Source organism: Anomaloglossus baeobatrachus, chromosome 11 (genome assembly GCF_048569485.1).
Source record: "Anomaloglossus baeobatrachus isolate aAnoBae1 chromosome 11, aAnoBae1.hap1, whole genome shotgun sequence".
NCBI lineage: Eukaryota > Metazoa > Chordata > Amphibia > Anura > Aromobatidae > Anomaloglossus > Anomaloglossus baeobatrachus.
In genome coordinates, this window is record NC_134363.1 from 195,300,915 (window position 1) to 195,328,050 (window position 27,136).

At 55.7% G+C, this 27,136-nt stretch overlaps 1 protein-coding gene across 1 annotated transcript in view; it reads right to left on the bottom strand.

Moving 5' to 3' along the window:
- The window catches only part of LOC142255926 (neurotrimin-like), a 99,086-nt gene that overhangs the window by 64,200 nt on the left and 7,750 nt on the right, over positions 1-27,136 (bottom strand). The window contains exon 3 of the mRNA XM_075327373.1: positions 8,031-8,156. Coding sequence (XP_075183488.1) covers positions 8,031-8,156 — 126 coding nt within the window. The remainder of the gene's footprint in view (positions 1-8,030; positions 8,157-27,136) is intronic.

Here is a 27,136-nt window from a genome sequence, read left to right on the forward strand (position 1 = left end):
GAGGAGGGCGCCCAGTGGAGAGGGAAAGGAGGAGGGCGCCCAGTGGAGAGGGAAAGGAGGAGAAAAGGAGGGGGAAAGGAGGAGGGCGCCCAGTGGAGGGGGAAGGAGGAGGGCGCCCAGCGGAGGGGAAAGGAGGAGGGCGCCCAGCGGAGGGGGAAAGGAGGAGGGGCGCCCAGCGGAGAGGGAAAGGAGGAGGGCGCCCAGCGGAGAGGGAAAGGAGGAGGGCGCCAGCGGAGAGGGAAAGGAGGAGGCGCCCAGCGGAGAGGGAAGGAGGAGGGCGCCCAGCGGAGAGGGGAAAGGAGGAGGGCGCCCAGCGGAGAGGGAAAGGAGGAGGGCGCCAGCGGAGAGGGGAAAGGAGGAGGGCGCCCAGCGGAGAGGGAAAGGAGGGAGGGCGCCCAGCGGAGAGGGAAAGGAGGAGGGCGCCCAGCGGAGAGGGAAAGGAGGAGGGCGCCCAGCGGAGAGGGAAAGGAGGAGGGCGCCCCAGTGGAGAGAAGGAGGAGAAAGGAGGGGGAAGGAGGAGGGCGCCCAGGGAGGGGGAAAGGAGGAGGGCGCCCAGGGGAGGGGGAAAGGAGGAGGAAAGGAGGGGGAAAGGAGGAGGAAAGGAGGGGGAAAGGAGGAGGGCGCCCAGGGGAGGGGAAAGGAGGAGGAAAGGAGGGGGAAAGGAGGAGGAAAGAGGGGAAAGGAGGGCGCCCAGGGGAGGGGGAAAGGGGAGGGGGAAAGGGAGGGGGAAAGGAGGGGGAAGGAGGGGGAAAGGAGGGGGAAAGGAGGGGGAAAGGAGGGGAAAGGAGGGGGGAAAGGAGGGGGAAAGGAGGGGGAAAGGAGGGGGAAAGGAGGGGGGAAAGGAGGGGAAAGGAGGGGGAAAGGAGGAGGGCGCCAGTGGAGAGGAAAGGAGGAGGGCGCCCAGTGGAGAGGGAAAGGAGGAGGAAAGGAGGGGAAAGGAGGAGGAAAGGAAGGGGGAAAGGAGGAGGGCGCCCAGTGGAGGAGGGAAAGGAGGGGGAAAGGAGGGGGAAAGGAGGAGGAAAGGAGGAGGAAAAGGAGGGGGAAAGGAGGGGGAAGGAGGGGGAAAGGAGGAGGGCGCCCAGTGGAGAGGGAAAGGAGGAGGAAAGGAGGGGGAAAGGAGGAGGGCGCCCAGTGGAGAGGGGAAAGGAGGAGGAAAGGAGGGGAAAGGAGGAGGGCGCCCAGTGGAGAGGGAAAGGAGGAGGAAAGGAGGAGGAAAGGAGGAGGAAAGGAGGGGGAAAGGAGGGGGAAAGGAGGAGGGCGCCCAGTGGAGAGGGGAAAGGAGGAGGAAAGGAGGGGGAAAGGAGGGCGCCCAGGGGAGGGGGAAAGGAGAAGAAAAGGAGGGGGAAGGAGGAGGGGGAAAGGAGGCGGGCGCCCAGTGGAGAGGGAAAGGAGGAGGAAAGGAGGAGGAAAGGAAGGGGAAAGGAGGGGGAAAGGAGGAGGGCGCCCAGGGGAGGGGGAAAGGAGGAGGGCGCCCAGGGGAGGGGGAAAGGAGGAGGGCGCCCAGGGGAGAGGGAAAGGAGGAGAAAAGGAGGGGGAAAGGAGGAGGGGGAAAGAGGAGGGCGCCCAGTGGAGAGGGAAAGGAGGAGGAAAGGAGGAGGAAAGGAGGGGGGCGCCCAGGAAGGGGGAAAGGAGGAGAAAAGGAGGGGGAAAGGAGAGGGCGCCCAGGGGAGGGGAAAAGGAGGAGGGCGCCCAGTGGAGAGGGAAAGGAGGAGGAAAGGAGGGGGAAATGAGGAGGGCGCCCAGGGGAGAGGGAAAGGAGGAGGAAGGAGAGGAAAGGAGGAGGGCACCCAGTGGAGAGGGAAAGGAGGAAGGGCGCCCAGGGGAGGGGGAAAGGAGGAGGGGCGCCCAGTGGAGAGGGAAAGGAGGAGGAAAGGAGGGGGGAAAGGAGGGCGCCCAGGGAGGGGGAAAGAAGGAGAAAAGGAGGGGGAAAGGAGGGCGCCCAGGGAGGGGGAAAGAAGGAGAAAAGGAGGGGGGAAAGGAGGAGGGCGCCCAGGGGAGGGGGAAAGGAGGAGGGGCGCCCAGTGGAGAGGGAAAGGAGGAGGAAAGGAGGGGGAAAGGGAGGGGGGAAAGGAGGAGGGCGCCCAGGGGAGGGGAAAGGAGGAGGGCGCCCAGGGGAGAGGGAAAGGAGGAGAAAAGGAGGGGGAAAGGAGGAGGGCGCCCAGTGGAGAGGGAAAGGAGGGAGAAAGGAGGGCGCCCAGGGGAGGGGGAAAGGAGGGGGAAAGGAGGGGGAAAGGAGGGGGAAAGGAGGGGGAAAGGAGGGGGGAAAGGAGGGGGAAAGGAGGGGGGAAAGGAGGGGGAAAGGAGGGGGAAAGGAGGGGGAAAGGAGGGGGAAAGGAGGGGAAGGAGGGGAAAGGAGGGGGAAAGGAGGGGGAAAGGAGGGGGAAAGGAGGGGGAAAGGAGGGGGAAAGGAGGGGGAAAGGAGGGGGAAAGGAGGGGGAAAGGAGGGGGAAAGGAGGGGGAAAGGAGGGGGAAAGGAGGGGGAAAGGAGGGGGAAAGGAGGGGGAAAGGAGGGGGAAAGGAGGGGGAAAGGAGGGGGAAAGGAGGGGGAAAGGAGGGGGAAAGGAGGGGGAAAGGAGGGGGAAAGGAGGGGGAAAGGAGGGGAAAGGAGGGGAAAGGAGGGGGAAAGGAGGGGAAAGGAGGGGGAAAGGAGGGGGAAAGGAGGGGGAAAGGAGGGGGAAAGGAGGGGGAAAGGAGGGGGAAAGGAGGGGGAAAGGAGGAGGGGGAAAGGAGGGGAAAGGAGGGGGAAAGGAGGGGGAAAGGAGGGGGGAAAGGAGGGGGAAAGGAGGGGGAAAGGAGGGGGAAAGGAGGGGGAAAGGAGGGGGAAAGGAGGGGAAAGGAGGGGAAAGGAGGGGGAAAGGAGGGGGAAAGGAGGGGGAAAGGAGGGGGAAAGGAGGGGGAAAGGAGGGGAAAGGAGGGGGAAAGGAGGGGGAAAGGAGGGGGAAAGGAGGGGAAAGGAGGGGGAAAGGAGGGGGAAAGGAGGGGGAAAGGAGGGGGAAAGGAGGGGAAGGAGGAGGGCGCCCAGTGGAGAGGGAAAGGAGGAGGGCGCCCAGTGGAGAGGGAAAGGAGGAGGAAAGGAGGGGGAAAGGAGGAGGAAAGGAGGGGGAAAGGAGGAGGGCGCCCAGTGGAGAGGGAAAGGAGGGGGAAAGGAGGGGGAAAGGAGGAGGAAAGGAGGAGGAAAGGAGGGGGAAAGGAGGGGGAAAGGAGGAGGGCGCCCATGGGAGGGGAAAAGGAGGAGGGCGCCCAGGGGAGAGGGAAAGGAGGAGGAAAGGAGGGGGAAATGAGGAGGGCGCCCAGGGAGAGGGAAAGGAGGAGGGCGCCCAGCAGAGAGGGAAAGGAGGAGGGCGCCCAGTGGAGAGGGAAAGGAGGAGGGCGCCCAGGGGAGAGGGAAAGGAGGAGGGCGCCCAGTGGAGAGGGAAAGGAGGAGGGCGCCCAGTGGAGAGGGAAAGGAGGAGGAAAGGAGGGGGAAAGGAGGAGGAAAGGAGGGGGAAAGGAGGAGGGCGCCCAGTGGAGAGGGAAAGGAGGGGGAAAGGAGGGGGAAAGGAGGAGGAAAGGAGGAGGAAAGGAGGGGGGAAAGGAGGGGGGAAAGGAGGAGGGCGCCCATGGGAGGGGAAAAGGAGGAGGGGCGCCCAGGGGAGAGGGAAAGGAGGAGGAAAGGAGGGGGAAATGAGGAGGGCGCCCAGGGGAGAGGGAAAGGAGGAGGGCGCCCAGCAGAGAGGGAAAGGAGGAGGGCGCCCAGTGGAGAGGGAAAGGAGGAGGGCGCCCAGGGGAGAGGGAAAGGAGGAGGGCGCCCAGGGGAGAGGGAAAGGAGGAGGGCGCCCAGGGGAGGAGGAAAGGAGGAGGGAGCCCAGAGGAGAGGGGAAAGGGGAAAGGGGGGATGGAACATGGAAGGGAGACGCCACTGGTGTGCGCCGCCACCATACAGCAAGCTCGCTCCCGCGTGTGTGCCGCAACCATGGTGGTAGGTGGGTGAGGAGCGATCTTGGTATTGCAGGTATTATGGTGCCCAAACTCATGGTCTATGGAGCGATACGCGCTCTTTTGTCCAGGGTGCATGTGTCACCGCCACAGGGTGTCTCTTCTTTCTACAGTTGGGAGTATTTGGTGAACCTGGTTAACCTAAAAGACAGTCCATGGTGTAGACCTAAATAAGGAGCACAACGAAGCACACCGCGCTCAAAAAGTGGAGTCCAGAATGTGCGCCCAAAAAGTGGAGTCCAGGATGTGCGCCCGATCTATGGTGTCTACAGCAGAGAAAGCCCGGCTCCTTGGAAGAACTGAGAACCTTCCATGGGTAATGTAGAGATAATCCATAGGGAGCATGGCCATCAGCTGACAGACACCATGAAAAGGGAGCGTGGAAAACAGATTCAGAACTAGAGCCAGAACTAGAGACACAAGTAGAGAACTAGAGACCGAACTAGAGCCACAAGTAGAGAACTAGAGACCGAACTAGAGCCACAAGTAGAGAACTAGAGCCAGAACTAGAGCCACAATTAGAGAACTAGAGACCGAACTAGAGCCACAAGTAGAGAACTAGAGACCGAACTAGAGCCACAAGTAGAGAACTAGAGACCGAACTAGAGCCACAAGTAGAGAACTAGAGACCGAACTAGAGCACAAGTAAGAGAACTACAGCCAGAACTAGAGCCACAATTAGAGAACTAGAGACCGAACTAGAGCCACAAGTAGAGAACTAGAGCCAGAACTAGATCCACAATTAGAGAACTAGAGACACAAGTAGAGATCTAGAGCCACAAGTAGAGAACTAGAGACCGAACTAGAGCCACAAGTAAGAGAACTAGAGCCAGAACTAGATCCACAATTAGAGAACTAGAGACACAAGTAGAGATCTAGAGCCACAAGTAGAGAACTAGAGCCAGAACTAGATTCACAAATAGAAAACGACATCCAGAACTGCATCCAGAAGAAGACAACTAGATCCGCAAGTAGAAAACAAGATCCAGAACTGTAGTGAGTGCCGGATCTGTTAGATTTATAGGATGACTGCTCACTAGATAAAGCCCTGTGGCTGAGCACATTGCTCCATCAGTAATAGGCGCAGTTCACACTCGGGCGGTGCGACACTGTCACCGCTCACGACGCGGATTTGTCCGGCTTCACTTTCTATGTAATGGAGAAGGTTTCTTCCCGTGAACAGGTGGGACTGGCGGACACCGCAGCCATTAATGGGGTTTCTGTCCAGAATCGCTGGATCCTACAGTTCTGATGGACTGTGTATATATTGATTGGATCTAATATTCATCATCTCGTGGGATATTCTCTGAAGGTGCAGGATACAGCGTATCCTCCTACACACAATAATATGTTTATGCATTTTCTTTTTGTAAAGATGTGGAGGGATTGTGTTATATATTCTCCCATTGTAAGTATAAAATGGGTGTAAATTCCCCTGGAGGGGGCGGTGCTGGTGCGCCCGATGTTTACCCCGCAATCCGCCATGTAGCGGGGACACAATGGCGGCTCTGGAATTCCCTCGTGTGACGGATACTGGTATATAGAAGGACGGCAGGTATGGAATATGCAATGTATAAGGGAAGACCTTGCCTGACACCCTCAGATATCACAGAGGGCTGCGCCGGACATTACCGTGTGTAAGGAGAAAAGAGGACCAGACAGAAGCCGAGATCACATCTCCTCCGAGCTCCTCCATATTCACCGTAAGAAGGAGGCCGAGCCGCAACACCGGAGCATAGGCTGGAGGCCGAAACGCAACATCGGAGCATAGGCTGGAGGCCGAGCCGCAAAACCGGAGCATAGGCTGGAGGGCCGAGCCGCAACACCGGAGCATAGGCTGGAGGCCGAGCCGCAAAACCGGAGCATAGGCTGGGGGCCGAGCCGCAAAAACCGGAGCATAGGCTGGGGGCCGAGCCGCAAAACCGGAGCAAAGGCTGGAGGCCGAGCCGCAAAACCGGAGCAAAGGCTGGAGGCCGAGCCGCAAAACCGGAGCAAAGGCTGGAGGCCGAGCCGCAAACCGGAGCAAAGGCTGGAGGCCGAGCCGCAAAACCGGAGCAAAGGCTGGAGGCCGAGCCGCAAAACCGGAGCAAAGGCTGGAGGCCGAGCCGCAAAACCGGAGCAAAGGCTGGAGGCCGAGCCGCAAAACCGGAGCAAAGGCTGGAGGCCGAGCCGCAAAACCGGAGCAAAGGCTGGAGGCCGAGCCGCAAAACCGGAGCAAAGGCTGGAGGCCGAGCCGCAAAACCGGAGCAAAGGCTGGAGGCCGAGCCGCAAAACCGAGCAAAGGCTGGAGGCCGAGCCGCAAAACCGGAGCAAAGGCTGGAGGCCGAGCCGCAAAAACGGAGCATAGGCTGGAGGCCGAGCGCAAAACTGGAGAAAAAGCTGGAGGCCGAGCCGCAAAACCGGAGAAAAGGCTGGGAGGCCGAGCCGCAAAACCGGAGAAAAGGCTGGGAGGCCGAGCTGCAAAACCGGAGCATAGGCTGGAGGTTGAGCCGCAAAACCGGAGAAAAGGCTGGAGGCCGAGCCGCAAAACCGGAGAAAAGGCTGGAGGCGGAGCCGGGTCTAGACCCCTGCATCTCAGGTGGAGCCATCAGGTGCCAGGAGCCGGGTCTAGACCCCTGCATCTCGGGTGGAGCCATCAGGAGCCAGGAGCCGGGTCTAGACCCCTGCATCTCGGGTGGAGCCATCAGGAGCCAGGAGCCGGGTCTAGACCCCCTGCATCTCGGGTGGAGCCATCAGGAGCCAGGAGCCGGGGTCTAAACTCCTGCATCTCGGGTGGAGCCATCAGGTGTCAGGAGCCGGGTCTAAACCCCTGCATCTCGGGTGGAGCCATCAGGTGTCAGGAGCCGGGTCTAGACCCCTGCATCTCGGGTGGAGCCATCAGGTGTCAGGAGCCGGGTCTAGACCCCCTGCATCTCGGGTGGAGCCATCAGGTGTCAGGAGCCGGGTCTAGACCCCTGCATCGCAGATGGAGCCATCAGGTGTCAGGACCCGGGTCTAGACCCCTGCATCGCAGATGGAGCCATCAGGAGCCAGGAGCCGGGTCTAGACCCCTGCATCTCAGATGGAGCCATCAGGTGTCAAAAGCCGGGTCCAGACCCCTGCATCTCAGATGGAGCCATCAGCTGGGTCTAGACCCCTGCATCTCAGATGGCGCCATCAGGTGTCAGCAGCCGGGACTAGACCCCTGCATCTCAGGTGGAGCCATCAGGAGCCAGGAGCCGGGACTAGACCCCTGCACCTCAGGTGGAGCCATCAGGTGTCAGGATCCGGGTCCATCGGAAGGCTACCGGATAAATTGGCTACGCTGCTTTGTAGCCAATGGTCCAATTACCGAAGACGTGGATACAGAGGTGCTGGTAATTATCTCAGTGTTTCTGGGGCAGAATAATTCCTACAATGTAAGGAGACAACTCAAAGAAAGAAAAAAAGCGCAGAATGTGCGAGCGTCCGACAATCACTCAACAATAAGCAGATATATACAGAAAATACATACATACACACACATATATATAAACCAGGACAGCGTAATACAACCACACAGAAAAAGAGCCGTTCAGCTCAGATCCGGACGTGTCTGAGGGAGCGGGGGGGACGTCAGGCCGGGCACTGAGTAGAAGCGATGGAGGAGACCCGCAGATCATCACTTAGAGGTTCCCTCTACTCTTAATTAATAGAACTACCTCAGTGCTGGGTCCAGGACAGGCCCACACTCTGGCGCCCCCCCGCCACACTCTTGCCCCCCCCCGCCACACTCTGACCCCCTCCCCCGCCACACTCTGACCCCCTCCCCCGCCACACTCTGACCCCCTCCCCCGCCACACTCTGACCCCCTCCCCCGCCACACTCTGACCCCCTCCCCCGCCACACTCTGACCCCCTCCCCCGCCACACTCTGACCCCCTCCCCCCCCCGCCACACTCTGACCCCCCCCCCCCCCGCCACACTCTGACCCCCCCCCCGCCACACTCTGACACCCCCCCCGCCACACTCTGACCCCCCCCCCCCCCGCCACACTCTGACCCTGCTGTGTGCTTGGAGTGGAGAGGAGCCACTTACCTTTAGGAGACAGGTATCTCCAGTTCACCACGGGCTCCGGCCTCCCGGTGGCGATGCAGCTCAGGCTGACATTATTCCCTTCATTCACCACGATATTCGATGAGATCTCCACTATTGTAGGGGGAACTGCAAAACACAAACCACAGAAACCACGTGAGAAGCAGGAAGACACACCGCAACAAGGAGCGGTGGAGTGCAAAATATAGGTGTGAGGGTGACAGCCGCGCAGGAGCGCAGTGCCGGGCCCCGTGGGGCCGGATCAGAGCCACGCAGTGCTGGGGCCCCGTGGAGCCGGATCAGAGCCGTGCAGTGCCGGGCCCCGTGGAGCCGGATCAGAGCCGTTGCAGTGTCGGGCCCCGGCACAGGAGCCTCTGGCAGATGGGGAGTCGCAGGCAGTGCTGTGTGCCGGTCTCCCGAGGACCTGGTGACAGGAGACCAGGGTGAGGCGGGAGGAGGAGGAGGATGAGGAGCAGCGGATGTCAGCACTTCATGTTCTGGGTGATCGGTTTCCATGTGGATTTACAAGAGCTCAGATCAGCAGAAAACCAGGACCGGGAGCGTTAACCCTGCACACGCCGAAGCGGCCCAACAACGAGGCCCCACATACAGACGAGGCCCCACATACAGACGGGGCCCCCATACAGACGAGGCCCCACATACAGACGAGGCCCCACATACAGACGAGGCCCCCACATACAGACGAGGCCCCACATACAGACGAGGCCCCACATACAGACGAGGCCCCACATACAGACGAGGCCCCACATACAGACGAGGCCCCACATACAGACGAGGCCCCACATACAGACGAGGCCCCACATACAGACGAGGCCCCACATACAGACGAGGCCCCACATACAGACGAGGCCCCACATACAGACGAGGCCCCACATACAGACGAGGCCCCACATACAGACGAGGCCCCACATACAGACGAGGCCCCCACATACAGACGAGGCCCCACATACAGACGAGGCCCCACATACAGACGAGGCCCCACATACAGACGAGGCCCCACATACAGACGAGGCCCCACATACAGACGAGGCCCCACATACAGACGAGGCCCCACATACAGACGAGGCCCCACATACAGACGAGGCCCCACATACAGACGAGGCCCCACATACAGACGAGGCCCTGCATACAGACGAGACCCCATATTACAGGACACCACAAAACAAGCACTCCACCAGGCCAAGAATAGTCAACACACACCCCCTCCAGCCAAGCACAACGACTGCTCCACCAGGCCAAGAATAGTCAACACACCCCTCCAGCCAAGCACAACGACCGCTCCACCAGGCCAAGAATAGTCAACACACCCCTCCAGCCAAGCACAACGACCGCTCCACCAGGCCAATAATAGTCAACACACCCCTCCAGCCAAGCACAACGCCCGCTCCCACCAGGCCAATAATAGTCAACACACCCCTCCAGCCAAGCACAACGACCGCTCCACCAGGCCAAGAATAGTCAACACACCCCTCCAGCCAAGCACAACGCCCGCTCCACCAGGCCAATAATAGTCAACACACCCCTCCAGCCAAGCACAACGCCCGCTCCACCAGGCCAATAATAGTCAACACACCCCCTCCAGCCAAGCACAACGCCCGCTCCACCAGGCCAATAATAGTCAACACACCCCTCCAGCCAAGCACAACGCCCCGCTCCACCAGGCCAAGAATAGTCAACACACCCCTCCAGCCAAGCACAACGCCCGCTCCACCAGGCCAAGAATAGTCAACACACCCCTCCAACCAAGCACAACGCCCGCTCCACCAGGCAAGAATAGGTCAACACACCCCTCCAGCCAAGCACAACGCCCGCTCCACCAGGCCAAGAATAGGTCAACACACCCCTCCAGCCAAGCACAACGCCCGCTCCACCAGGCCAAGAATCTACAACTAAGCACCAAATCTTGTAAGAAAGAGCTAATAAATAAGGGCCGGGATTCGGCCAATCACAAGAATGGACACTGAAGACTGCTGCTTTGTCAGGAGGTTCTGCAGAGATAAGAATATCCCAGAACATGACCGGACTGACCCAGCCACACCGCACTATATACCACTGACCCCAGCCACACCGCACTATATACCACTGACCCCAGCCACACCGCACTATATACCACTGACCCAGCCACACTGCACTATATACCACTGACCCCAGCCACACCGCACTATATACCACTGACCCAGCCACACTGCACTATATACCACTGACCCCAGCCACACCGCACTATATACCACTGACCCCAGCCACACCGCACTATATACCACTGACCCAGCCACACCGCACTATATACCACTGACCCAGCCCACACCGCACTATATACCACTGACCCAGCCACACCGCACTATATACCACTGACCCCAGCCACACCGCACTATATACCACTGAACCCCGCCACACCGCACTATATACCACTGACCCAGCCACACCACAATTTAGCACTGACCCAGCCACACCGCACTATATACCACTGACCCAGCCACACTGCACTATATAGCACTGACCCAGCCACACTGCACTATATACCACTGACCGCAGCCACACCGCACTATATACCACTGACCCCGCCACACCACAATTTAGCACTGACCCAGTAACACCGCACTATATACCACTGACCCAGCCACACCACAATTTAGCACTGACCCAGCCACACCGCACTATATACCACTGACCCAGCCACACCGCACTATATAGCACTGACCCAGCCACACCGCACTATATACCACTGACCCAGCCACACCACAATTTAGCACTGACCCAGCCACACCGCACTATATAGCACTGACCCAGCCACACTGCACTATATAGCACTGACCCAGCCACACCGCACTATATAGCACTGACCCAGCCACACCACACTATATAGCACTGACCCAGCCACACTGCACTATATAGCACTGACCCAGCCACACTGCACTATATAGCACTGACCCAGCCACACTGCACTATATAGCACTGACCCAGCCACACTGCACTATATACCACTGACCCAGCCACACTGCACTATATACCACTGACCCAGCCACACCGCACTATATACCACTGACCCAGCCACACCGCACTATATACCACTGACCCCAGCCACACCACACTATATAGCACTGACCCAGCCACACCGCACTATATACCACTGACCCAGCCACACCACACTATATAGCACTGACCGCAGCCACACCGCACTATATACCACTGACCCCAGCCACACCGCACTATATACCACTGACCCCAGCCATACCGCACTATATAGCACTGACCCCAGCCACACCGCACTATATACCACTGACCCCAGCCACACCGCACTATATACCACTGACCCAGCCACACCGCACTATATACCACTGACCCAGCCACACCGCACTATATACCACTGAGCCAGCCACACCGCACTATATACCACTGACCCCAGCCACACCGCACTATATACCACTGAGCCAGCCACACCGCACTATATACCACTGACCCAGCCACACCGCACTATATAGCACTGACCGCAGCCACACCGCACTATATACCACTGACCCCAGCCACACCGCACTATATACCACTGACCGCAGCCACACCGCACTATATACCACTGACCCCAGCCACACCGCACTATATACCACTGACCCCAGCCACACCGCACTATATACCACTGACCACAGCCACACCGCACTGTATACAAGATATAACATGTTATTGTAAAACGAGTAGTAGAGATATTTAGCAAATGTATTGATCAATGCAAATGAGCCCAACACCAGCGACAAGGTAATCTCTAATACCATTTTTATGTATTTCATTTTTTCCAGATAGCTAAATATGTTTTTCATTGTTCACAGTATCCCTATAGCAGTGATGCTTTACCATTTGTCAGGTTTATATTTCTTTAGTGGTTTGTGTGCAGCTTATTATCTGTATTAAAAACCAAACCTGCAGAAAACCCCCAAGAGACCCCAGGAGACGTCCACTATAAAATAACGCCCTGTGTGAACATAGCCTAAGTTCAATTACTGTCAAGAGTGGCGTAAATAGGAACCTCAAAGCAATTCGGGTATGTGCACACGATCAGGACCCGCTGCGTCCTGACCTCCTGCGTCCCAGACCCGCCGCATCCCAGACCCGCCACATTCCAGACCCGCCACATCCCAGACCCGCCACATCCCAGACCCGCCACATCCTGACCTGCAGGGCCCAGAGTCTTCTCCTCAGGAGACCACAGCTGCTTGTGCCCACGATCTGGGCTCGGGCAGTTGCAGTCTCCCACTGCGTTTTCCCCGTGGAGAACACTCGTGTCTCTGCAGCAAATAATTGACATGTTGTGGCTCAGGACGCCGCACCACAAGTCAGTTTTTGCTGCGGGAAAAGCAAGCACAGTGGGCAGGAGATTTCTAGAAATGCCTCTACTGTGCTTGTGCTGTACATCGCAGCGTTTTGGACACATCAAAAACACTCTCCGTTCAAAACGCTGAGAAGCCCGATCGTGGGCACGCACCGCAATATACGAGGTCCGGGCACGCACCCCAATATACGAGGTCCGGGCACGCACCCCGATATACGAGGTCCGGGCACGCACCCCGATATACGAGGTCCGGGCACGCACCCCAATATACGAGGTCCGGGCACGCACCCCAATATACGAGGTCCGGGCACGCACCCCAATATACGAGGTCCGGGCACGCACCCCAATATACGAGGTCCGGGCACGCACCCCAATATACGAGGTCCGGGCACGCACCCCAATATACGAGGTCCGGGCACGCACCCCAATATACGAGGTCCGGGCACGCACCCCAATATACGAGGTCCGGGCACGCACCCCAATATACGAGGTCCGGGCACGCACCCCAATATACGAGGTCCGGGCACGCACCCCAATATACGAGGTCCGGGCACGCACCCCAATATACGAGGTCCGGGCACGCACCCCAATATACGAGGTCCGGGCACGCACCCCAATATACGAGGTCCGGGCACGCACCCCAATATACGAGGTCCGGGCACGCACCCCAATATACGAGGTCCGGGCACGCACCCCAATATACGAGGTCCGGGCACGCACCCCAATATACGAGGTCCGGACACGCACCCCAATATACGAGGTCCGGGCACGCACCCCAATATACGAGGTCCGGGCACGCACCCCAATATACGAGGTCCGGGCACGCACCCCAATATACGAGGTCCGGACACGCACCCCAATATACGAGGTCCGGGCACGCACCCCAATATACGAGGTCCGGGCACGCACCCCAATATACGAGGTCCGGGTACGCACCCTAATATACGAGGTCCGGGCAGCAGTCTATACTGCGGTTATCATGAAGCTCCTGATGGATCCAAGATCTGACACACAACATATTCCCTCCGAACACGCCACCAAAGAACACAAAAGCCACTAACATTCAAAAACCGACAACAGAGAAGAACCTGTCCAGGACAGCGCGTCTACCGCATGGTTATACGGAACGCACCTGTGAGGCCTCAGACATGGAAGCCTGGGTCACCTTCAGATGCCACCACCACCGCCGCCATCAGACGCGTCATCCAGTGGTGCGGTCACTGGCGAGCACTGCAGCTGAGATAATCAATAGCAAACCATCTGCTCTGAGGCTTTATTGACGGGAGAGGCAGAAGATTAAAACGAAACAGCTGGAGTAATTACAAAGGCTACAGGACTGACATTGATGCAGAGCTGCAGCCAAATCCACGCTCACACAGGAATCCGCATTACTCTTCATGTTTTCACACCTCCAAATCCAACAATATGGCACTAATACTGCAATATCAACGCAGCCGCTGCATGCAGTGCACACCACCCCAACCCCACAGTCACCAGAACCAATCCATAGCAGCATCAGGAGAGACCAAGACTCAGAATAGTGGACATGTCACCAAGGCACACCTAGAATGACTCAACAATACAGCTGCACAACCAACAACTCAACCGGAGAGGAAGCCACAGGACCAACTAATCATCCGGAGAGAGGGAACCACACGCCCAGCTACTCAACCGGAGAGAGGGAGCCACACGCCCAGCTACTCAACCGGAGAGAGGGAGCCACACGCCCAGCTACTCAACCGGAGAGAGGGAGCCACACGCCCAGCTACTCAACCGGAGAGAGGGAGCCACACGCCCAGCTACTCAACCGGAGAGAGGGAGCCACACGCCCAGCTACTCAACCGGAGAGAGGGAGCCACACGCCCAGCTACTCAACCGGAGAGAGGGAGCCACACGCCCAGCTACTCAACCGGAAAGAGGGAGCCACACGCCCAGCTACTCAACCAGAGAGAGGGAGCCACACGCCTATCTACTCAACCGGAGAGAGGGAACCTCACGCCCAGCCACTCAACCGGAGAGAGGGAGCCTCACGCCCAGCCACTCAACCGGAGAGAGGGAGCCACACGCCCAGCCACTCAACCGGAGAGAGGGAGCCACACGCCCAGCTACTCAACCGTAGAGAGCACGCCACACGCCCAGCTACTCAACCGGAGAGAGGGAGCCACACGCCTATCTACTCAACCGTAGAGAGGAAGCCACACGCCCAGCTACTCAACCGGAGAGAGGGAGCCACACTCCCAGCTACTCAACCGGAGAGAGGGAGCCACACGCCTATCTACTCAACCGGAGAGAGGGAGCCACACGCCCAGCTACTCAACCGGAGAGAGGGAGCCACACGCCCAGCTACTCAACCGGAGAGAGGGAGCCACACGCCCAGCTACTCAACCGGAGAGAGGGAGCCACACGCCCAGCTACTCAACCGGAGAGAGCACGCCCAGCTACTCAACCGGAGAGAGCACGCCCAGCTACTCAACCGGAGAGAGCACGCCCAGCTACTCAACCGGAGAGAGCACGCCCAGCTACTCAACCGGAGAGAGCACGCCCAGCTACTCAACCGGAGAGAGCACGCCCAGCTACTCAACCGGAGAGAGCACGCCCAGCTACTCAACCGGAGAGAGCACGCCCAGCTACTCAACCGGAGAGAGCACGCCCAGCTACTCAACCGGAGAGAGCACGCCCAGCTACTCAACCGGAGAGAGCACGCCCAGCTACTCAACCGGAGAGAGCACGCCCAGCTACTCAACCGGAGAGAGCACGCCCAGCTACTCAACCGGAGAGAGCACGCCCAGCTACTCAACCGGAGAGAGCACGCCCAGCTACTCAACCGGAGAGAGCACGCCCAGCTACTCAACCGGAGAGAGCACGCCCAGCTACTCAACCGGAGAGAGCACGCCCAGCTACTCAACCGGAGAGAGCACGCCCAGCTACTCAACCGGAGAGAGCACGCCCAGCTACTCAACCGGAGAGAGCACGCCCAGCTACTCAACCGGAGAGAGCACGCCCAGCTACTCAACCGGAGAGAGCACGCCCAGCTACTCAACCGGAGAGAGCACGCCCAGCTACTCAACCGGAGAGAGCACGCCCAGCTACTCAACCGGAGAGAGCACGCCCAGCTACTCAACCGGAGAGAGCACGCCCAGCTACTCAACCGGAGAGAGCACGCCCAGCTACTCAACCGGAGAGAGCACGCCCAGCTACTCAACCGGAGAGAGCACGCCCAGCTACTCAACCGGAGAGAGCACGCCCAGCTACTCAACCGGAGAGAGCACGCCCAGCTACTCAACCGGAGAGAGCACGCCCAGCTACTCAACCGGAGAGAGCACGCCCAGCTACTCAACCGGAGAGAGCACGCCCAGCTACTCAACCGGAGAGAGGGAGCCACACGCCCAGCTACTCAACCGGAGAGAGGGAGCCACACGCCCAGCTACTCAACCGGAGAGAGCACGCCCAGCTACTCAACCGGAGAGAGCACGCCCAGCTACTCAACCGGAGAGAGCACGCCCAGCTACTCAACCGGAGAGAGCACGCCCAGCTACTCAACCGGAGAGAGCACGCCCAGCTACTCAACCGGAGAGAGCACGCCCAGCTACTCAACCGGAGAGAGCACGCCCAGCTACTCAACCGGAGAGAGCACGCCCAGCTACTCAACCGGAGAGAGCACGCCCAGCTACTCAACCGGAGAGAGCACGCCCAGCTACTCAACCGGAGAGAGGGAGCCTCACGCCCAGCTACTCTACTGGAGAGATGGAGGTAAATGCTCAGCTACTCTACTGGAGAGAGACAACCACACAACCTGCTACTTAACCAATGACACACAGCCAAATGACCAGCTACTCAAACAAATAGAGGTAGCCAGACGACCAGCTAATTAACCAGAGAGGCAGCCACACGACCAGCTCATCAACCGGAAAGAGGCAGTCACACGGCCAGCTAATCAAATGGAGAGAGGCAGCCACACAATCAACAACTCAAAAGGAGTGAGGCAGCCACACAACCAGCTAATTAACCAGAGAGAAGCAGCCACACAACAAGTTACTCACCTGGAGTGAGGCAGCCACAAGACCAGCTAATCAACCGGGGAAAGGCAGTGTCATGATGACTATGGGGATCGCAAGAAACCGGGGCTCCTAAGCTGACCCTCAAGCTAGGAGTCCTGTTATCCCTAGTCTCAGACACCCCTAAAAAGGTGGGGATGCTCAAGTATTCTTCCGGCCCTGCTCATGAGCATCCCTGATCTGATACTCCCTCCCCCAGAGATACCCAGGACAGGAGTGAGATAATTCTGAGACCAACTGGTCCTCCCCAGGTACCCCTGATGAGTGCCCCTCCTGAAATTTGCAGAATTGGGGATGACGACCATAAACACAAAAAAAGAAAAAAAAGAAAAGTACTTTTTGCTTTATAAGACGCACCTGATTATAAGACGCGCCCCCAAATTTGGTGAAGGACAAGAGAATTTTTTTTTAATAAATGGGATCCGTCTTATAATGCCAGTGTCCGTCTAACAAATCATATAGGGTATATGTCCCTCATAGCCCCCCCCCATCCTAAAATTAGCCCCCTTAATCTGGAAATGGCCCCCTTATATTGAATATAGCCTCCTTGTGCTGGCACACGGCCCCCTGTGGCTGGCACACGGCCCCCATGCTGCTGCTTATAGTAAAATAAACTCTTTCCTTACCTCCTCCAGCTCTGTCCTCCCTCGTGTCGCCCTCCATGCTGCTGGGCTACTGCACTTCCTGGTTCTCGGTGCCGGTCATGTGATCGGCACAGCAGAGTGACATCTCTGCGTGCCTGATCACAGCAGCAGGAGGGAGACACCGGGGAGACACGCTGGAGGAGGTAAAGAGTTTAATTTTACTATGGGCAGCAGCATGGGGGCCATATCTAACACGGTGGGGGGCATGTGTCATCAAAGGGGGGCGCAGGCAGATATATGCGCCGCTCCCCCAACCCGTTTCAGCACCACGGTGATGGATAGCAGCAGTGCATGTTATATGAGCGGGAGATCTCCCAATCTCCTGCTGCAGCCTTCACCAGCCTCTACTAGCCTGCCTCAGCCTCCAGCACTGCTCCAGAGCTGCCCCCACCTCCCCTGGACCCTGCGGAATATAATCAGTATATTCAGATTATAAGATGCACCCCCTACTTTACCCCAAAATTTGGGGTCACAAAAGTGCATCTTATAAAGCAAAAGAAGGGAATTTTGTTTACTTACCGTAAATTCCTTTTCTTCTAGCTCCAATTGGGAGACCCAGACAATTGGGTGTATAGCTACTGCCTCCGGAGGCCACACAAAGTATTACACTTAAAAGTGTAAGGCCCCTCCCCTTCTGGCTATACACCCTCCCGTGGGATCACGGGCTCCTCAGTTTTAGTGCAAAAGCAAGAAGGAGGAAAGCCAATAACAGGTTTAAAGACAAATTCAATCCGAAGAAACATCGGAGAACTGAAACCATTCAACATGAACAACATGTGTACTCGAAAAAACCAAAAATCCCTAAGAAAACAGGGCGGGTGCTGGGTCTCCCAATTGGAGCTAGAAGAAAAGGAATTTACGGTAAGTAAACAAAATTCCCTTCTTCTTTTTCGCTCCTAATTGGGAGACCCAGACAATTGGGACGTCCAAAAGCAGTCCCTGGGTGGGTAAAAGAATACCTCGTGATAAGGCCGTCAAACAGCCCTGTCCTACAGGTGGGCAACCGCCGCCTGAAGGACTTGTCTACCTAGGCTGGCATCCGCCGAAGCGTAGGTATGCACCTGATAATGCTTGGTAAAGGTGTGCAGACTCGACCAGGTAGCCGCCTGGCACACCTGCTGAGCCGTAGCCTGGTGCCGTAATGCCCAGGACGCACCCACGGCTCTGGTAGAATGGGCCTTCAGCCCTGAAGGAACCGGAAGCCCCGCAGAACGGTAGGTTTCAAGAATTGGTTCCTTGATCCACCGAGCCAGGGTGGATTTGGAAGCTTGCGACCCTTTACGCTGACCAGCGACAAGGACAAAGAGTGCATCCGAGCGGCGTAAGGGCGCCGTGCGGGAAATGTAGATCCTGAGTGCTCTGACCAGATCCAACAAATGCAAACCTTTCTCAAATTGATGAACTGGATGAGGACACAAGGAAGGTAATGTGACATCCTGATTGAGATGAAAGGGGGATACCACCTTAGGGAGAAACTCAGGAACCGGACGTAGAACCACCTTGTCCTGGTGAAACACCAGGAAGGGAGATTTGCATGAGAGCGCCGCTAGCTCGGACACTCTCCGAAGAGACGTGACCGCCACTAGAAAAGCCACTTTCTGTGAAAGACGAGAAAGGGAAACATCCTTCATAGGCTCGAAAGGCGGCTTCTGGAGAGCAATTAGAACCTTGTTCAGATCCCAGGGCTCTAACGGCCGCTTGTAAGGAGGGACGATATGACCAACTCCTTGCAGGAACGTGCGCACCTGAGTAAGTCGTGCTAGGCGTTTCTGAAAAAATACAGATAGCGCTGAGACTTGTCCTTTAAGGGAGCTGAGCGACAAACCTTTTTCCAACCCGGATTGCAGGAAGGAAAGAAAAGTAGGCAATGCAAAAGGCCAGGGAGGAACTCCCTGAGCCGCGCACCAAGATAAGAATATCTTCCACGTCCTGTGGTAGATCTTGGCGGAGGATGGTTTTCTAGCCTGCCTCATGGTGGTAATAACATTTCCAGATAATCCTGAAGACGCTAGGATCCAGGACTCAATGGCCACACAGACAGGTTCAGGGCCGCAGAATTCAGGTGGAAAAACGGCCCTTGAGATAGCAAGTCTGGTCGTTCTGGTAGTGCCCATGGTTGGCCTACCGTGAGGTGCCACAGATCTGGGTACCACGATCTCCTCGGCCAGTCTGGAGCGACGAGGATGGCGCGACGGCAGTCGGCCCTGATCTTGCACAGCACTCTGGGTGACAATGCCAGAGGTGGGAACACATAAGGTAGTCGGAATTGCGACCAATCTTGAACTAAGGCGTCTGCCGCCAGAGCTCGGTGATCGTGAGACCGTGCCATGAAAACCGGGACCTTGTTGTTGTACCGTGACGCCATCAGGTCGACGTCCGGCATCCCCCAGCGGCGACAGATCTCCTGAAACACGTCCGGGTGAAGGGACCATTCCCCTGCGTCCATACCCTGACGACTGAGGAAGTCTGCTTCCCAGTTTTCCACGCCTGGGATGTGAACTGCGGAAATGGTGGAAGCCGTGTCTTCCACCCACGTTAGAATCCGTCGGACTTCCTGGAAGGCTTGCCGACTGCGTGTGCCACCTTGGTGGTTGATGTATGCTACCGCTGTGGAGTTGTCCGACTGAATTCGGATCTGCTTGCCTTCCAGCCACTGCTGGAAGGCTTGTAGGGCAAGATGCACTGCTCTGATTTCTAGAACATTGATCTGAAGGGTGGACTCTTGCTGAGTCCACGTACCCTGAGCCCTGTGGTGGAGAAAAACCGCTCCCCACCCTGACAGGCTCGCGTCCGTCGTGACCACCGCCCAGGATGGGGGTAGGAAGGACTTTCCCTTTGACAATGAGGTGGGAAGAAGCCACCACTGAAAAGATTCCTTGGCCGCCTGAGAAAGGGAGACGTTCCTGTCGAGGGACGTCGACTTCCCGTCCCATTGACGGAGAATGTCCCATTGTAGTGGACGCAGATGAAACTGCGCGAAAGGGACTGCCTCCATTGCTGCAACCATCTTCCCTAGGAAGTGCATGAGGCGTCTCAAGGGGTGTGACTGGCCTTGAAGGAGAGATTGCACCCCTGTCTGTAGTGAACGCTGTTTGTCCAGCGGAAGCATCACTGTCGCTGAGAGAGTATGAAACTCCATGCCAAGGTATGTTATCGATTGGGTCGGGGTGAGATTTGACTTTGAAAAGTTGATGATCCACCCGAAACTCTGGAGAGTCTCCAGCGCAACGTTCAGGCTGTTTTGGCATGCCTCTTGAGAGGGTGCCTTGACAAGTAGATCGTCCAAATAAGGGATCACCGAGTGACCCTGAGAGTGCAGGACTGCTACTACTGCTGCCATGACCTTGGTGAAGACCCTTGGAGCTGTCGCCAAACCGAAAGGCAGGGCTACGAACTGAAGGTGTTCGTCTCCTATAACGAAGCGTAGAAAACGCTGGTGCTCTGGAGCAATCGGCAGGTGGAGATAAGCATCTTTGATGTCTATTGATGCTAGGAAATCTCCTTGAGACATTGAGGCGATGACGGAACGGAGGGATTCCATCCGGAACCGCCTGGTTTTCACATGCTTGTTGAGCAGTTTTAGGTCCAGAACAGGACGGAAAGACCCGTCCTTTTTTGGCACCACAAACAAATTGGAGTAAAAACCGTGACCTTGTTCCAGAAGAGGAACGGGGGTTACCACTCCTTCCGCTTTTAGAGTGGACACCGCTAGCCACAGAGCATCGGCTCGGTCGGGAGGTGGAGAAGTTCTGAAGAAGCGAGTTGGAGGACGAGAGCTGAACTCTATCCTGTACCCGTGAGACAGAATGTCTCTCACCCAACGGTCTTGGACCTGTGGCAGCCAAATGTCGCCAAAGCGGGAGAGCCTGCCACCGACCGAGGATGCGGAGAGAGGAGGCCGAAAGTCATGTGGAAGCCGCCTTGGTGGCGGGTCTTCCGGCTGTCTTTTTTGGCCGTAACTGAGTTCGCCAAGAATCTGAGCTCCTCTGATCCTTTTGAGTCCTTTTGGACGAGGAGAATTGGGACCTGCCTGAGCCTCGAAAGGACCGAAACCCCGACTGTCCTCTCCTCTGTTGGGGTTCCTTCGCACAAAGCATGAAAACTGAGGAGCCCGTGATCCCACGGGAGGGTGTATAGCCAGAAGGGGAGGGGCCTTACACTTTTAAGTGTAATACTTTGTGTGGCCTCCGGAGGCAGTAGCTATACACCCAATTGTCTGGGTCTCCCAATTAGGAGCGAAAAAGAAAATACGGTATATACCAGAGGATTCATGGTGGTGATTAGTGCTAGCAAATTCAGCAAGAGGAAGGAACGAGGACCACTCCTGATTATCTGAGACAAAGCAACAGAAACACTGCTCCAAGTTCTGATTTCTGATTCACTTGCTTTGTTTTCCCATTGGACTGAGGGTGGAACGCCGACGAGAGAAACCGTGTAATCCGTAACTGAGCGCAGAAAGCCTCCAAACAATGGCACCCCATGGAGTTCCTCTATCACGAGCGGTGCTGGGTGTATATTGCTAATCCCTGCCTAACCGTCCCTGTATATGGTAGCATAGAAAGAGAGAGCTATAGAAAAGTATATCTGAAGATCTTTTGCCGTATGCTAATTAGCGTGGGGACTAGTCCCCTGGGCGTTAGTTCCCTCGCCAGTCGCCCCAATTAGCATGTTAGTACACCCCTGTGGGCCCCTGTGGACGTGCTAACATGCTAATGAATGAGCAGGGTCACAGGATGATGTCACTCACCTCTCTGCCACCACCGGGGGATTTCAGTGCGCATGTCCCCGGAGTTTGGGTCATGCGCACTACTTCAGTTTGAAGCCAGGACGTGTGCACCCGGCTTCATAGTGCGCATGACCCAAACCAGTGTCGGGCACGATGGCAGCGAAGAGGTCAGATCATTCTCTGATGCTGCGTATTCGTTAGCAGGTCCACAGGGGTGTACTAACATACTAATGGGGGCGACTGGCCAGGGAACTAACGCCCAGGGGACTAGTGCCCTCGCTCATTAGCATATGGTAAAAGATCTTCAGAGATACTTTTTCTATAGATCTCTTTATGTATGCTGGTGTATACAGGGACGCTGAGGCAGGGATTAGCAGTATACACCCAGACCTGCTCGTGGGCCGGGGGCAGATTGGACCTGACAGCTTCCCTTTAATGTTTTGAGAACCAGGGCGATAAGTAACAAAGAATGTTAACCCTATTGAAAAACAACGAGCATCGAGCTTGTCTCGGTGTAAGACGTTTAGCCGACTCAAGGCAGGGCCATATTTACCACTAGGCATTGGATCGGAGGTCCGGTGCCTAGTGCGGCGGGTCACGGGGGCAGGCACCAGGGTCAAGAAGTAAATCATTTTTTTACCTCCTCTTTAAGACATTAATACAAAAGAACCTCCGTGTCTGATCCTTGCGCGCCAGCGCTTCCGGGCTCAGTGGTGCGCCAGTCAGTTCTCTGACCCGGTGTGCGGCGATACGCGCTTACTGGTGACGTCACAGGCAGTGCAATGCCTTTACATCATCACGCTGCCAGCATCTCGGTACAGGGGGCAACAGCCACATGGGGGGCTGCATGGGGCAGGGGGTTAAATAGGGTAAAATCTGCATAGGGCAGGGGGCTGCATGGGGTACAATCTGTAAGGAGTGGGATCTGTATAAGGTAGGGGTCCACGTAGGTTGCAATCTGTATTGGACAGTGGGCCGTATGTGGAGAATCTGTATGAGAAAGGGATCAGTATCAGAGAGGGTAGCCTGAGGAGTGGGACCTGTATGGGAAAGGGGGAAGCCTGCGGGGTGGGACCTGTATGGGAAAGGGGGAAGCCTGCAGGGTGGGATCTGTATGGGAAAAGGGGGAAGCCTGCAGGGTGGGATCTCTATGGGAAAGGGAAGAGGGCAGCCTGCAGGGTGGGATCTGTATGGGAAAGGGGGAAGCCTGCGGGGTGGGACCTGTATGGGAAAGGGAAGGGGGCAGCCTGCAGGGTGGGATCTGTACGGGAAAGGGAAGGGGGCAGCCTGCAGGGTGGGATCTGTACGGGAAAGGGAAGGGGGCAGCCTGCAGGGTGGGATCTGTACGGGAAAGGGAAGGGGGCAGCCTGCAGGGTGGGATCTGTACGGGAAAGGGAAGGGGGCAGCCTGCAGGGTGGGATCTGTATGGGAAAGGGAAGGGGGCAGCCTGCAGGGTGGGATCTGTATGGGAAAGGGAAGGGGGCAGCCTGAGGAGTGGGACCTGTATGAAGAATTCTAAGGTGGTGGAGACCGTTTAGAGATAGTAGTTCATAAGAGGAGACTGTTATATATAAGGGGGGACGGTGTGGTGAGTGTTATATATAAGGGGGGACGGTGTGGTGAGTGTGGTATATAAGGGGGGACGGTGTGGTGGTATATAAGGGGGGACGGTGTGGTGGTATATAAGGGGGGACGGTGTGGTGGTATATAAGGGGGGACGGTGTGGTGGTATATAAGGGGGGACGGTGTGGTGGTATATAAGGGGGGACGGTGTGGTGGTATATAAGGGGGGACGGTGTGGTGGTATATAAGGGGGGACGGTGTGGTGGTATATAAGGGGGGACGGTGTGGTGGTATATAAGGGGGGACGGTGTGGTGGTATATAAGGGGGGACGGTGTGGTGGTATATAAGGGGGGACGGTGTGGTGGTATATAAGGGGGGACGGTGTGGTGGTATATAAGGGGGGACGGTGTGGTGGTATATAAGGGGGGACGGTGTGGTGAGTGTGGTATATAAAGGGGGACGGTGTGGTGAGTGTGGTATATAAGGGGGGACGGTGTGGTGAGTGTGGTATATAAGGGGGGACGGTGTGGTGAGTGTGGTATATAAGGGGGGACGGTGTGGTGAGTGTGGTATATAAGGGGGGACGGTGTGGTGAGTGTGGTATATAAGGGGGGACGGTGTGGTGAGTGTGGTATATAAGGGGGGACGGTGTGGTGAGTGTGGTATATAAGGGGGGACGGTGTGGTGAGTGTGGTATATAAGGGGGGACAGTGTGGTGTGGTATATAAGGGGGGACAGTGTGGTGTGGTATATAAGGGGGGACGGTGTGGTGTGGTATATAAGGGGGGACGGTGTGGTGAGTGTGGTATATAAGGGGGGACGGTGTGGTGAGTGTGGTATATAAGGGGGGACGGTGTGGTGAGTGTGGTATAGAAGGGGGGACGGTGTGGTGAGTGTGGTATAGAAGGGGGGACGGTGTGGTGAGTGTGGTATAGAAGGGGGATGGTGTGGTGAGTGTGATATATAAGGGGGGACGGTGTGGTGAGTGTGATATATAAGGGGGGACGGTGTGGTGAGTGTGATATATAAAGGGGGGACGGTGTGGTGAGTGTGATATATAAGGGGGGGCGGTGTGGTGAGTGTGATATATAAGGGGGGGCGGTGTGGTGAGTGTGGTATATAAGGGGGGACGGTGTGGTGAGTGTGATATATAAGGGGGGGCGGTGTGGTGAGTGTGGTATATAAGGGGGGACGGTGTGGTGAGTGTGATATATAAGGGGGGACGCTGTGGTGAGTGTGATATATAAGGGGGGACGGTGTGGTGAGTGTGGTATATAAGGGGGGACGGTGTGGTGAGTGTGGTATATAAGGGGGGACGGTGTGGTGAGTGTGGTATATAAGGGGGGATGGTGTGGTGAGTGTGATATATAAGGGGGGATGGTGTGGTGAGTGTGGTATATAAGGGGGGATGGTGTGGTGGTTGTGGAAACCATGCATTATAATAGGTCCAGTGTGGGGTCATTTAATTGTGTTGGGAATAAAGTGAGGGACTGTTACTTATTTGGGGGCTTATTTAGGGCATAGTATGGGTCATTATTTTTATAACGACAAGTTATTTTTAAGGGCACCGTGTTGGGATGTGCTGCAGAAGAGCGGAGAAGATGGAGGTCTGCAGAGACGAGCTGTGGATGTGAAGTTATTATAAAAACCCTGATAAAATGTATGGCCTCTCCTGGCTCGGAGGATGTTCATTTAGTTGTTTAGTTATGTGCCATGTATGTCATCTGCTTCTTTTAAACAAAGCTAAAGTCATTTCAAATGTCAGCTTTCTGGCTTTAAGAAACACTAAAAAAATCATGAAAACATAATGTGCAGCCAGTAACCGTTACTTCTCAAGACCAAACAGGGGGAACAATTATGGAATCACTCAATTCTGAGGTAAAAATTATGGAATCATGAAAAACAAACAAAAGAACCCTCCTATAGTCCATCACTAGTATGTTGTGGCACCACCTCTGGCTTTTATAACAGCTTGCAGTCTCTGAGGCATGGACTTAATGAGTGACAGTCTCTTCATCAATCTGGCTCCAGCTTTCTCTGATTGCTGTTGCAGATCAGCTTTGCAGGTTGGAGCCTTGTCATGGACCATTTTTTTCAACTTCCACCAAAGATTTTCTATTGGATTGAGATCTGGACTATTTGCAGGCCATGTAATTAATCTCATGTGTCTTCTTTGAAGGAATGTTTTCACAGTTTTTGCTCTATGGCAGGAGGCATTATCATCTTGATAAATAATTTCCTCATCCCCAAGCATCCTTTCAATTGCTGGGATAAGAAAAGTGTCCATAATTTCAATGTAAACGTGTGCATTTATTGAAGATGTAATGACCGCCATCTCCCCTGTGCCTTTACCTGACATGCAGCCCCATATCATCAATGACTGTGGAAACTTACATGTTCTCTTCAGGCAGTCATCTTTATAAATCTCATTGGAATGACACCAAACAAACGTTCCAGCATCATCACCTTGCCCAATGCAGATTCGCGATTCATCACTGAATATGACTTTCATCAAGTCATCCACAGTCCACAATTGCTTTTCCTTAGCCCATTGTAACCTTGTTTTTTTCTGTTTAGGTGTTAATGATGGCTTTTTTTTTAGCTTTTCTGTATGTAAATCCCATTTCCTTTAGGCGGTTTCTTACAGCTCGGTCACAGACATTGACTCTAGTTTCCTCCCATTTATTCCTCATTTGTTTTGTTGTGCATTTCCTGTTTTGGAGACATATTGCTTTGCTTCCTGTCTTGACACTTTGTTGTCTTCCTTGGTCTCCCAGTATGTTTGCCTTTAACAATCTTGCCATGTTGTTTGTATTTGGTCCAGATTTTAGACAGCTGGCTATGAACAACCAACATCGCGTGACAATTTACCCTCGCAGCAGCTCTCCGAGGTGTGATCACTCCTTATTAGATGCAGACTAACGAGCAGATCTTATTTGATGCAGGTGTTAGTTTTGGGAATGAAAATTTACAAGGTGATTCCATAATTTTTTCCTCAATTGAGTGATTCCATAATTTTTCCCTGTTTGGTCTTGAAATGTAACGGTTACTGGCTGCACATCAATTTTTCATCATTTTTTAGTGTTTCTTAAAGCCAGAAAGTTGCCATATGAAATGACTTTAGTTTTGTGCCGTCTGTGATCTGCTTTTTATAAACAAAAGTAAACAACTGAATGAACATCCTCAGAGCCAGGGGAGGCCAGAATATGTGCCAGGGGTTGTAGGTCCAGGACCTGCGAGGTACCGAGGTCTGAGGCTGGATAAATGCCAGTGATGGATAAATGCAGGGACCGCAGATCTATATCCAGCAGATCAACAGTAGCTTAATAGCTGCTCAGCCTGTGACCGCACTTTCATGTGCACAGTACTATCTTTAACATGATCGTCCTGTGCACATAGAATACAATTGTTCTTCTTGGCAGCGTGTGTTCCCCGCATAATGATCATACACGATATATCGCAGGTCTGGAGGATTACATATGATATATCGCAGGTATGATATACGATATATCGCAGGTGTGTGGGATTACATACGATATATCACAGGTCTGGAGGATTACATATGATATAACGCAGGTCGGGGGAATGATATATACGATATATATCGCAGGTGTGGGGGATTACATATGATATATCGCAGGTTGGGGGGGATTATACACGATATATCGCAGGTCGGGGGAATTACATATGATATATCGCAGGTCGGGGGTGTGACGGGGTATGCGACAGAGCAGTAAGGGACACCAGACCGATGAACAATCCAAGATGATTTAAATGAGGC